Here is a 13076-nt window from a genome sequence, read left to right as displayed (position 1 = left end):
GAGTCCAACTAAAGTGACATAACGCTTGCTGGTTATAATACATTCTGGCAGTGATTATCATACTTGCTTAGTGATGCTGGTTCAGCAACTAAACCAACCTGAGGCCTTTATTTTGTTTTATACACCTGTTTCAATGATGTTGCAATAGTAATCCTGCTCAAACTGAACAATACATGAACATTGTTCAGGTTCAAATGCAAAGAACACTTCGCGTTTTAAGCTTGAGCTATTTAAGTTTGTATTAAGTGAAGTTTGCATATGCTTCTACACATTTGTTGCATACTTTTAACAGTGTTCATGCGAGATTGTTTGCAGCTTCACTGGGATTTGTGCCTTTAATCTTAACATGCATGTTCTGACGGTGACATGAACACGCGACTCTCTAGCGATGGCAGCTGTTCATAACTTCACTACAACAATATTTTGGCGGCCCCACACAGGACCAACCTTGGTCCGTCTCTGTATTCGGCCCAAAAATATTTTTTTTTTTAAATGTATTTGGTTCTCCCTATAACCCCCACTCTTTTCCAAATAGCCTAAAACGATACTCACTGACAAAAGTAAATAATTACATTTTTAAAATGTAAATGTTAGTTTTTTTGTCCCCATCAACATTCACATGGAATTTCCACCCTTGAGAATATTTGCTTCCAGGGTGGGATTTATGATATCAGAACAAAGAACAATGATTACAGTGTAAAAAGGACTTTATTAAAACACAAAGCTTTGAATGTGACAAATTTCACCAAGTTAATGCCACATGGATCTGCCTCTGGCAGCAACTTTCTTTGAATGAAAATACAGGAAATTTGTATTTCAACCACAATTTACGGTGCGAGACGAAGAGCTCTGATATGTATAATTTCTAAGTATAATGTGTAAGAAACAAGGATTTTCCAATAAGCATACTTTGAAAGAATATTACATTGTACTGAAAAAATGTGTGGGGAAAAAAACCACAGAAAAAAGAAAACCCAAGGCTGCCAGAAAGAATGGAAATAATTGAGATTAAACCATCCATATCCAATGTCTGGCACTGCAAATAACATCCTTAACTAAAGGGGGTGATATGACACCGTGCCGGAAAAGAAAGCCCATTTCTTCCTGGATTTATTTGGGTGTCACAGATTTGTAAAGGCGCTATCTCTCCAGTAGTTATTTTTAAAAGTCGTCAATCTGTGAGGAACCGTGATGCAATTTTAGGGCTTTATTTTCCTCTCAGGTGTGCAGACACCCCGGCATTTTTATTCTTCGAGGCTATTAGGTGTTTTCCAGCTGAGTTAAAACACCTTTACAACAACTAAATGCTCATCTCCTGGAGCAGTAAACTGGCACTAAACCTTCAGGGAGTTTTCTCTCAGGCATGTTTCACTATCATATGTATCACCTTACTCAGATAGTGGAAAATCAATAGCAGTGCAACCAAAATGTCTGCTCTCCCCTGTTCATTGCTCCTCTGCTACTCTCTGCACTGCCACGGTTGAAGTTAATTGTGGATATTTTTGCTGTTGGCTGCGACACCTGGATAGCACCTGTAATCCTGAAGGTACATTTTTATCCCGATGGCTCTCATTTGGCTGATGCTGCTGTTGTCAGGTAAGATCCCTCTTTTTGGCTCAAAGAAAATAAACTGGAGCCTTTTCTAAGACTGACTGGGATTATTTACTTGAGGGATAAAAAAATCACTGAAAGTATTTCTATCAGACAGGATTTGCTATTGCTATATATTTTTAATGTTTGCAACAGTTTGTTCTGTTAACTGTAGCTAAGTGAGTAAACGTAATTGCATGTATAACAAAAAAGGTGTGGTCATTGGTGACTATTATAAGAGGGAATGCACTGGTATCATTATGCAAATTAATATATGATGCATCGTTCAGATAATTAATCATGAAATATGTATTATGCATAATTATCTTGACCTATTGATGATATAACTCCACCCCCACATATAATTTCTTCCAGTAATTTTAGTCGCCGACATGTCTGGCGCAGGATTCAGATCAGACTTTTTTTTTTTAAGGAGCCACAAAAACCAAATCCAGTAGGAAAAAGTCCAGTGCTTTGTATATCTGGAAGATTACAGCAAATCATTCAAACATATGTTATAGATGTACACACCGTGTAAGTATAAAATAACTAGAGTGTGTGTACCTTTGCATTTATGTCTAGTTGCATTTATGTCCAGCATCTATGTTTAGATTATTTTAAAATGTTAAATCACTATTTCAAAGAGATTTTAAAGAGGAGCCCTAACTTCCTCTGGCACGTCATTCTCGTGTGCTGAGCCCCTGTCACTCTTGATTTCTCATCTAACAGAGACCTGCCAGTTGATAAAGAAATGTTTTTCTCTTAAATTGTGATAATGTATTGACACCGCTCTGGATTATTGTGGAAAAGCAAAACAATCTCCAGGAACATAATGGTACCTTATCGAGATTAATACAAACTAGCTGAACTGAAGAGAGATCTCAAGCTGCTTTCTGGCTCCAGCTTTTGTAACTAAATCTGACCTTTCAGCCCATCTGACTGAATGCGTCCCAGAGAAACCGAAGAGATCAGCTCTGAACCAGCTGACCAGGACTCTGCTGAGGAAGTATGACTGTGGGGTTCGACCGGTCCACAACTGGACCAGTCCCACCACTGTCTACATAGACCTCCTCCTACAGTCTGTGCTCGATGTGGTGAGTCAGGCCTTACACCGCTTTGTGGAGGGGGAAAAGGTTAAAAACTAAATGTTTTGATCATCTTACCCTTAAAGTCCCCCGCCCCGATTGATATACTTGATCTGTCTGTAAGAGTCATATTTTGCTGTTGAAAAATGCTAACTTCAAGGAGTTGTAAATATGATCTTCACATTATTCACCAGAATTTGCTTTTCTTAGGATGGAAAGACACAATGCATCACCACAAGTATCTGGTACCGACAGGTAGGTCACATCTCAATGTGTTCTTTATATAGACTTTATTATGTAATGTACAAAAAAGTTCAACTTTTTTTTCTATGCCTATGAAAGGAAGATCAATTTTCTCCCTCGCCTGCCATGAAAATAATGAGGTTAGGCGGGGAGTGGTGGCATCCCTCCTGGCAAATCGCACCCTGCTGCTTATGCTTATGCTTTTCTTGTGGCGTCTCTCATTTTTGCGGCACAGGGACTGAGTTAGTCCAGGGATAATGAGCTCTTCCTCCAGTAAACAGGAGCTGAGTGAAATAGTAACGGGGCTACTCTTCACTATCATTTTGATCATTATAAAATGAATCGTGAGTTGCGTCACAGGGAGTGGAATTCATTTTCTACTTTTGTAAATACTTCCTTCTCAATTACATTGACTTCTAGTCATGAATCATAAGTACCTTGTCATTTCAGGTTTGGAGAGACGAGTTCCTGGTTTGGGATCCGGAGGAGTTTGATGGCATCAATGAGATCTCACTGTCATCTGATGCCATCTGGATACCTGATGTTATCGTCACAGAATTGTAAGAAAAGACCAAAATTCCGTCCTGTTCCAGATAAAATATCTCGAGAGCAGTAGCAGTTTGTACTTATTAAGCACGTATAGAAGATGTTTGCATATTGTGTGTGTGGATAGTAGCCTCAGAACAAAACTCAGTTTTGTTATTTAAAAAAATTCTTTGTTACATAATTTGACACAAAAATTGGATTAAAATGTTCAGTTTTAATCTCTTTGTGTTTTAATAAATATCATTGTTACATTATTGACACACAGAGATCAGCTAAAGACTAAAGTGAACAAAAAAGTAAACTGATGCCGGCAGAGAAATAAAATACAACCGCCACACTGAAACTCCCCAAACAGAGTCAAACTTTCATCAATTGTACATTTCATCATTAACAGAAAAAAAAAGACTTTTAGCTCATACTCAAAATACTCAAAGTATTACATTTGTTTCATGTTTCTCCTTTAAAAAAAATACCAGAGGCCATAATTACCACAATAGAAATGAAATAGGTGAATGTAATTTAACAATGTAAAGTGCTTTGAGACTGCTGAAGCAGCAGAAATTTGCTATGTAAGTTTTTGTGTAGACATAGATTTTGCTAATAATACACATTTTGAGATGGTTCTGTACATGTATTTGTAATTTATTGCTCACTTTAAAAAAAAAAAAAAAAAAGCCACCAGTTACTCTTGGTGGGTAATCTTGATTTAAAGGTATACCTGCTTAGTTATTCAGGAGGGCAATCCACATGTCACCTCACCTTCACTCTCTGTTGTGTCTTCCAAGTGTGGAAGAGGGGAAGTCTCCTCCAATTCCTTACGTCTACGTCAACTCCTCTGGCTCAGTGAAGAACTACCGGCCCATACAGGCAGTGCTGGCCTGCAGTCTGGAGCTGTACGCGTTTCCATTCGACCGGCAGAACTGCAGCCTCACTTTCCGCAGCTGGCTCCACTCAGGTCCCTTGTTTTCTTGCTTCTTCTGGTGGGTGAAAGTGTGGAACTGAACAACAGCGCAGCTTGAACTGTTAAAACATTGTAGTAAGGTTGAAAGTAACAACGGCTTTGCACATAAAACTCATTACAGCATTGGCATTACTGCTGCCACTGTTACAGCAGTGGCACCAGAAACTTCTATTATAGTAACTTCTATTATTCCTGCAGAGGCAGGACAAAATGTATGAAAGCAATTACTCGTTAAATAAAACTCAGCTTCACTAAACTGCATTTACATACTGGTGTCTTCCTTTATTTTATTTTTTTATTTTTTTGTCAGAGGTAAGAGCAGCAACAGTAAGGCTAATAATATAAAAAAAAAATTACTGACTCTAAACCATCTCATAGTTGTTTCTGGAATTGACCACAGGGCAAAAGAGAATCGCTGAAAGAATTATATAAGGATAATACAGAACTACAATTAAGAATACATTTTTTAGGGGTCTTTTTTTGTGACAAAAGAAAACATGAAACGCTCAAAAAGTGTGAAAATATTAATAATAACCCCGTCACGGGACTATGTGATAGACAATAATACATGCACACACTTTTAACACCTCCAGACAATTTAAAGCCGTCAGTTGACTTAACATGAATGGATTTGGATTTGCAGGAGGAACACGAGTTTTTTCTGCAGCCCCCATTTTTGTTTACAATGGTCACCACTGTAAACTCCACCATAGATTCCAGCTGTCACTGTGATTGAAGGTGAAGATGTAACTCAATGCAGGAGAAGATGAGAATGTCTAGAGAAAAGCCTCACACACATACACAGGGAGAATATGCAAACTGCACAGAGAAAGTCTGGCCCTGAGATGAAAGACTTGTGGGCTAAACACAATGTACCACTGCTTTGATGCAGATTGATGCCATTTAAACTGGGTCTGAGATAAATACAGGAAGGTTTGAATGAAAAGAAACTGGGAGATTTTGCTAAAAAAAAGGAAGAAAGCTAGAAAATCAACTTCAATTGAATTTCACGAGTTGAGATTGCACATGCTTTTCCTACCACTCAAACGGAGAGGCTTAAGCTTGAAGCTTAAATGGAATATATGAAGTAGAGAAAAGCTGGTTAACCTTGCTTGTATATCCAAATGAAAAGCTTATTGAAATCCGCACAAACAAACAGAATGTCTCTTTCAGGGAGCGAAAAGAAGAAAAAACAACTGTGGTAAGAGCTGATATTTACTGCTTTCCTTCGTTGTTTTTCTGTCTCGATTCCTTTCTTTATCTTGTGCAGTGAAAGAGATTGACCTGGCTCTGTGGAGGAGCGGAGAAGCCATCGCTAAGGATAAGGGGGAGTTCATGAATGACGGGGAATGGGAGCTGCTGTCCGTTCCTACACACTACTGGAAGATTCGTCAGGACGACACCGACTACGCCCACATCCAGTTCAATGCACGTGCCTTCATGCGTTCACTCTGCATTTACTGCACAGGGCCTTGTTTTATTACAGAAGGTTACACTCTGAAGAATGAAAGCCAGGGTATTCTCTAATTTAATCTAAATATTAATAGTCACTAACAGCTTAATATTGCAAAGGTGTAACAACTCCGTAACAAAAGAGCAAGCAGCAGCCCCCTGATGACTGTGATTGCCTGTCGATGGCGAGCTTTAAACTGCAGCTCTCTGTGGGTTCCCTGCTGCCTCCCGAAGCTGCACAGTGCAATTGTAAAGTGTAAAGCAATTGGCTGCGACCTTCACGGATCGAGCGAGGGAGCTAATGCCAAATGATGAGGCTGAGGCCGTTCCTGGCAAGTCAAGAGACAGATAGAGAGAGGAGCTGATAGACAGGGGAGGGCGAGCAACCAAAATGAGACTGTCTCAGTGGCTGCCTGATCAATGGACTTCTTGTTAGTGGCGAGCAAAATGGCCCCACAGCCCATTGCAGGTGGAGAGCAGGGAGGGCTGCTATTTATTCAGCTCAAAGAGCCGAGGCTTTTTCGGTAATGGAGCATTTCATGGCTCACTGGGATATTGTTACACAGTGACAGTTTTGTTGCAAAGAGTAAATATGTCATTTAAAAAAAAGGATTTAAGCCGGCATTAATGTTATTTGTGCATTTCCAGTAGGGCTTGTTTTTTTTTTTTGGGGGGGGGGGCTGAAATACTGAGATGGGAAACAAATAAATTCACTACTTATCATCTAGACCAGAGGTTTTTCAAAGTGTGGGATTTAAAAAAAAAAAAAAGCCAATAAGCATGTGTTTTCAAAATTGACTCTACAGCCCGGTAACTATAAAACCAGCTCTATATCAGCCATGATGCCTTAGAGAAATCAACAAAACCACACATTGGAGGGTGTATTTGTGAAATTTGACTGGAATCAAATCTTTTTTTTTTAAATACATAAATGAACAACCAACAAAACAATCACTATGCACCATGCAGAGCTGGTTTCTGTGAAATACGAGGATGCCAGATAAAAGAAAACAAGTCAATGAACTGATAAAAAAGACCAATTAAACCAGGGTGATGGCAATATTTTTGTTCTCTCCACTTATGGTTTAGAAAGTACTGCATGAGACGACTTGCTGTGTTTGTTTCGCTTTTGTCAATTGTCTAAATTATTACTTTTTAGCAGCAGTTGCTTTAGTTTTTGATGACAAATGTATTGTGATTAAAAACAAGTTTAAGTATTTTGAATCAACCCGAGGACTGAAAGTAGAATTAGCTCGCTAGATAGTGGTGTGTCATCTGAGCCAGTCAATCAAAAAAAATCCAGACTATTTTATACTATACCAAACTATAATGTAAAATCCTTGTAATCATTACATACTTCATCTGTTTACTACAGATTCTGTTTCCTCATTCACTACAATGCCATGGAAATTTGAAAAAATTCACACAGATGAATATATTAAAAAATGAACAAACAAAAAAAAACAATAGCATTCTCATCAAAAGTCACGCAGAGCCAGTTTTCACATCACTATTGTAGCATCCTGTTTACATTATTTCCCTTAAAGGGCTTTGTATTAATCTTTCAGTTGCATGAGGTTTACTTTCCTTTCCTGTAAACATGTATTATGTATACAGATCATACATTCTTTAGAAAAATATATATACAAAGAAGGAAGGGAAATACTGATATGTTACACCAAAACTTCTTCAATCGGCTCTGAAAGTGGGAAAACATCCTCTAAAATCATTCAGAACAGCCAATTGTAACCGTGCGCGTTCAGTCCTTTCACATGCACACTCAATTTCCCCCCCCGACAGTGTGATATTGTTAATTAATATTGATGCTTTCACTGACCTTTAACAAGCACTGTCACTGGTAATTTACCTTAGGCCCGTTCATGACATTTGCTACATGCAATCTGCTCCCTGCAACACAACTGTTTGCAGAATTTAATTAAACCTCTTCTCACTTTAAAGGCATGTTCATCACTATGGCATGAGCGCGTGAAGAGAGAGTCTATCAGCAATGCATTGCAAAGGTTGCAGCAGCAGGACTCACTGATCACGGTTGTGACGATGTTGTAGAAGAAGCCGCTGTTACCGAGCGTGAGGAAGATGAAATCCAAGCATAGCCAAATCTGGGACTTGAGATTTCCACTTATTTACCAGAATGCTTTAAATCTAAAATGAATATTAATGAATGCTTCTGTCCTCAAGTGGAGTCGCAGCTCGATTCAACTCAAAGGTCACATCGGAGCGATACTGTCACACATACACTCTTGAGTCATTTGATTCATAGCCAGGCTCTTCTCTTGTCCCCAGGTGTTGATCCGCCGGCGCCCCCTGCTGTACGTGGTGGGCCTCCTCATCCCCAGTATCTTCCTCATGCTCGTAGACGTGGTCAGCTTCTACCTGCCTCTGAACAGCGGCACACGTATCGCCTTTAAGATCAGCATCCTGCTGGGCTACACAGTGTTCAGGGTTAACCTGACAGACGAGCTGCCCGTCACTGCAGTCAGGACTCCACTCATCGGTACCAACTTCTATCCTCTTTAGTTTTGTTTCAATGTCAATGTCAATGTCAATGTCAATGTCAATGTCAATTTCTTCTGAAAAGCATGATCTCGTAAGCACGAAGCTTACCAGCAGAATTTAACCTGGCATGCCAGTAAACAGAAAGGGAAAATAAAACGATCCAACTCACCTATTTTTTCCTGAAACACATTTACTGGCTGTATATAGAAATATGGATCTCTGAAGCATCTTAATTAAATTGTGAACTTTTCATCATGTTTGCCTCTCAGCACTGTAATTCAACCTCCTGACAGCAACAGATTTATTAGCGGTGCCCACATGGCCACCGGCGTGCCTGAAGTCGTGCCACCGGGATCACTTTCTTTGGGAAACTGTCAAGCAAAGACAAACATGGCAAATACGACTTAATTTATTCGTGCCAGCCATTGCCCTGATTAAAATCTGCGAAGGTTACACAAAGGTACACTCCGAGAAAGAGTGAGTTTCAGCATAAATGTCCCCAAATGACAGTGAGGCTGTGGGAATTTATATGTGGAAGTAGGTTAAGCCATAAATTAGTCTTTATTTTGAATATTACAAATGTAATCTGGTTGGCACAGCGCAGAAGCTTGAAAACTTTTTGTTGGACGTTTGCATGCTGTCCTTGTGCCTGCATGAGTTTTCTACAGGTACTTCAGCTTGTTGTGTTAAGTGCTGACAGTAAATCGGCTGTTTGTGTGAATAAGTATGTATACGTGTGTAATCCCTGAAATGTACTTAATAAATGCAGTTACTGTATTCAATTGAAAGAGTTGCAAGAGAACTTAGTTACAGAGTAAGTAACAGATCTGCTCTTGTATGCAAAAAAAAACCCCAACTTAGACAATGATGATATTGAAGAACTGACAGCAGCCGGTAAACAGCCAGTTTTGCAGGTACTGTAAGGTGTCTCTGCCATCTCCATGCAGGTGTGTTCTTTGTGGTGTGCATGGCCCTGCTGATGCTCAGCCTGGCCAAATCCATACTGGTGGTGAAGCTGCTCCACCACAGCGAGAAGGAGGTCAGGCAGATGTCGGTGTCCGCCTGCCTGCTGGACAAGTACGGCTCGGCCGGCCACGGCTTCACCGGGAGTGCGCTGACCTCCATCAAAACCCTCGATCACATCCACCAAGCCGAAGGTGAACTTTTAAGCTCAGAAGCTGAGTGTCACACTGCTCACAAGTGATATCAGAGCAGTTTAAGGCTTTCGCTTCATTGTTATGGGCTCTTCTGGTTTCCTCACACAGTCCAAAAAACATGCATATGAAGCTGTTGGGTAAATAAGAATGCATGTGGCTCAACTGGGTTCAATTCCAGCAACATAAGACATTTGAAAAAGTAAAGGTGTTTTCCATGTGACTTTCAAACTGGATTTTCTTTTTTGTAATAATCTTTTCACAGATTACGAGCTTGAAAACTCACTGGAGGAGGATCTGCTGTCCCTGAATGACATCCAGGAGGCTCCGTCCGGACTGGAGTGGCTCCTCCAGGAGCTGGTTTCCCTGCGCATGGCTCTGTCCCAGGAGGACAGCGAGTCCTCGATGCAGGCCGGCTGGCTGGAGCTCTGCTCCAGGCTTGACCGCCTCTTGTTCCGGCTGTACCTGCTGGTCCTGGTGCTGTATGCCGGCACGCTGCTGCTGCTGTGGGCCAGCTGGAGCGCCGCCTGAACAACAATTCAACTGGCAGCCAGGCTGGAACAATAGAAAGGAAACTGATGCTAACATTAAATAACACTTTTAATAGTTTATTACAATAGAGTTAGTATTTTTTATTTTTTTTGGGCATGATAACATTGTTTACAACAAAATGAATGGAGTCAAAAAAGTAGATTAAAAATGTTGTTAAAATATTGTACCTAATTTGTTCCCAATTATATATATAAAAAAAATCCAATCACACAAAATCCTATTTAAAGACAGTGTTAACATTAATGTTTCTTTTCTTAAATATGTTTTTCTTCTTTCTTTTATTTGTTTGCAATTAAAATATTATTCATTCACCCATCTATTTTTCTTTAATTTTTGTATCTTTATCTTGTTGGTTAGCATCCTTTCTTGTTATTCATTTTCATCTCATTCTCTTGTATTTTCCCTCCCTTGAGTATTAGTTGCTTTTTCCTTGTTTCCTTTTCTCTTCCCTTTTCTCGTCCTTTGGTCCCTTCATCTATCCTTTATCATGAATTCATTTATGTATTTATTCATTTTTTGAATATATTTTTTTTTCCCTTTCCGCCCTTCGCTATATAAATAAATACATAAATAAAGGAATGAATGCCATCAAAAGTGAAGAGAGAAATGTTGGGAATTGTAAACACTTAATTTCGCAATATTTAGAAATAACAGTGATTTTCGAACTCACATTTTTCACTTCAGTTCTTTGTCATTCATTTTTGACACCCGATAGAAGCAATTTTCAAACCTGTAGCCGCCCTTTAAATATTCTGTTCGCATAGGACGCTGCACTGCAGCAACATCTCCAGTTTGACAGAGACATTATTGTATCCAGTCAGTTATTATGTTTCCCGACAGTGAAGATTTACTCAGAGATACTGTGGAATAACGCAGCTCTCTGGAGAAAATCCTCAGTGCCAGTGTGATGTTATGATATTGTATTCATACTTTAATCTCCATCCTTGTGCCACAAAATAGATCAGTAAAGCCATTCAGAGATCAGCTGCTGTGCCTCTATTCCCCGCTGGTTTCCTAATGTTCGTGATAAGAATATCAAAAGTGCATCACAGAGAACCCGCCGCTGGAACAATCCATATTAATGCAATTTGGATGCTGATTTGCAGCCTCTTCTTCCAGTAGATCTGGTTACATGATGTTATGCAACATAGCTGCCGATAAGTGCTTCATGACTGCTCGCTGAGGTGGAAACTGGCTTTAAACCCACTTCCAGCTTTGTGGATTCACTTTGTTTTCGATATAAATGTCATTTTAAGATGATTGACTCTGCTGTTTTGGAAATAAAAGGATCGCCAGAGGAGGAATGTGATTATTCTTTGAGATGTTACCTGGCAGAAGTGACAACAAAAGCCTGAGTGAGCTTAACCAACCGTGAATTTGAGTCTGACAAATAAACATGATTACAGACAGCTACAAGCCCTCAAAGACTTCAGTGCTTTGTCTTTTGTTGTTTCTGAAATGTGGACCGCAGTGGTGACGTTCACCATCAACCACCGCCAAACATAAATATTCAAAAGAGACTGAGGTTCGTTGAAGCAAGCTTAGATTGCTGAAGTCAAATCACTGCACTGGTAAACAGATTTTGGTGAGAAAAGTTAAAAAACATGGTTGCTTCCCAACCTAAAAGCCTCTTGAGCAAAGCACCTAAACATTGAATGCTCCCTGGATACCAAATTACAGCTCTTGAATGATCTTTTGGGGTTTAAATGCAAAGGACACATCTCGCTGTACTGCTGCGTACATGTGAATAGATTTCTTGTCATACAAATTACCCTGCATAGGTCATCTGTCTGTCACCGCAGCTCATATAATACAAATTATAGTCCTGTATCTGATCAGTCAGTATGTTTAGTTTACTTCCACATTACATTTTTTCTCAAGGAAAGTTTATTTTCTCCTATTTTGTAAAGAATGCATGAAATTATGGGATAGTGGGACTCATTAATGTCTGGGTAAGCTTTTATAGAAATGTAGTGAAAAGTTATCCTAATGTTTAAAGCTAGGAATGATCAATTATGAGAGATAAAGGTAGATTTTTTTACACTTTGAGATTTTATAATATACTGAACAAAAATAAAAATGAAACACTTTAGTTTTTGCTCCCATTTTTCACGAGCTGAACTCAAAGATGTAAAACATTTTCTATATACACAAAAGACCTATTTCTCTCAAATATTGTTCACAAATCTGTGTCAATCTGTGTTAGTGAGCACTTCTCCTTTGCCAAGATAATCCATCCAACCTCACAGGTGCAGCATATCAAGATGCTGATTAGACAGCATGATTATTGCACAGGTGTGCCTGAAGGTGGTCACAATAAGAGGCCACTCGGAAACGTGCAGTTTTGCTTTATTGGACCATCAATTGCCTCACGTAGCACAACACATCACGATAACACGATATATTTTTGTTCAGCGTATATCAATGTCATTTAGAGTAAAAAAGTAACCAAAAACTCTTAAAATACACTTCAGCTACACTTCAGCTATTGCAATGGGTGCCCTATAAAGTGGTGAATGGCATATTATCAGAAAGTTAGATATATTAAAAGCTATCAAAAGTTAAATATACATCTCGCAAAGCAGCTATTATAGGAAACATCACTTTCACTTGGCTTGAAAGTTTGGTGGAGCATCAAAATAATTGATGCTCCCATTAAGAAATGGATAAAAGTCACTTGTTTTTCTTTTGTTTCAGTAAACAAACTCAAGTTCAGATTTTCAGTAACCTGCACAGCATATTTTCATGATTGGTGAATATTTCCCTGTGGTGGGTGGTAATGTATTAGGATGAGGAGGAGGAGGAGGAGGAGGAGGAGTGGTGTCAGACACTGATCCACCCTCATGAGCAAAGTGGCACTAACAAGGTTTTGATCGCGGATGTGACTGAAGTGAAACCCATGGTGGACAGATATGGAGGACGTGGCCTTTTCTTCACAGTGACAGGCAGATGTCCAGACGCAGGTGAAGTTGCACC

General features: G+C 39.4%; 1 protein-coding gene across 1 annotated transcript; it reads left to right on the top strand.

Moving 5' to 3' along the window:
• Positions 1–1562: 1562 nt before the first annotated feature.
• On the top strand, positions 1563–10079 carry LOC308139533 (5-hydroxytryptamine receptor 3B-like; the record flags this gene model as incomplete). The annotated part of the gene is given in 10 exon segments (XM_080508993.1): positions 1563–1596; positions 2521–2684; positions 2886–2930; positions 3369–3478; positions 4250–4419; positions 5696–5853; positions 5855–5857; positions 8182–8392; positions 9342–9551; positions 9814–10079. Coding segments are annotated over 10 exon segments (1371 nt in total).
• Between the last annotated feature and the right edge of the window lie 2997 nt (positions 10080–13076).

Source organism: Blennius ocellaris (genome assembly GCF_963422515.1).
Source record: "Blennius ocellaris genome assembly, chromosome: 14".
In the NCBI taxonomy this organism is placed as follows: domain Eukaryota; kingdom Metazoa; phylum Chordata; class Actinopteri; order Blenniiformes; family Blenniidae; genus Blennius; species Blennius ocellaris.
Note: the sequence above shows the minus strand (reverse complement) of the source record. Positions and strands in the feature narration are given on the sequence as shown.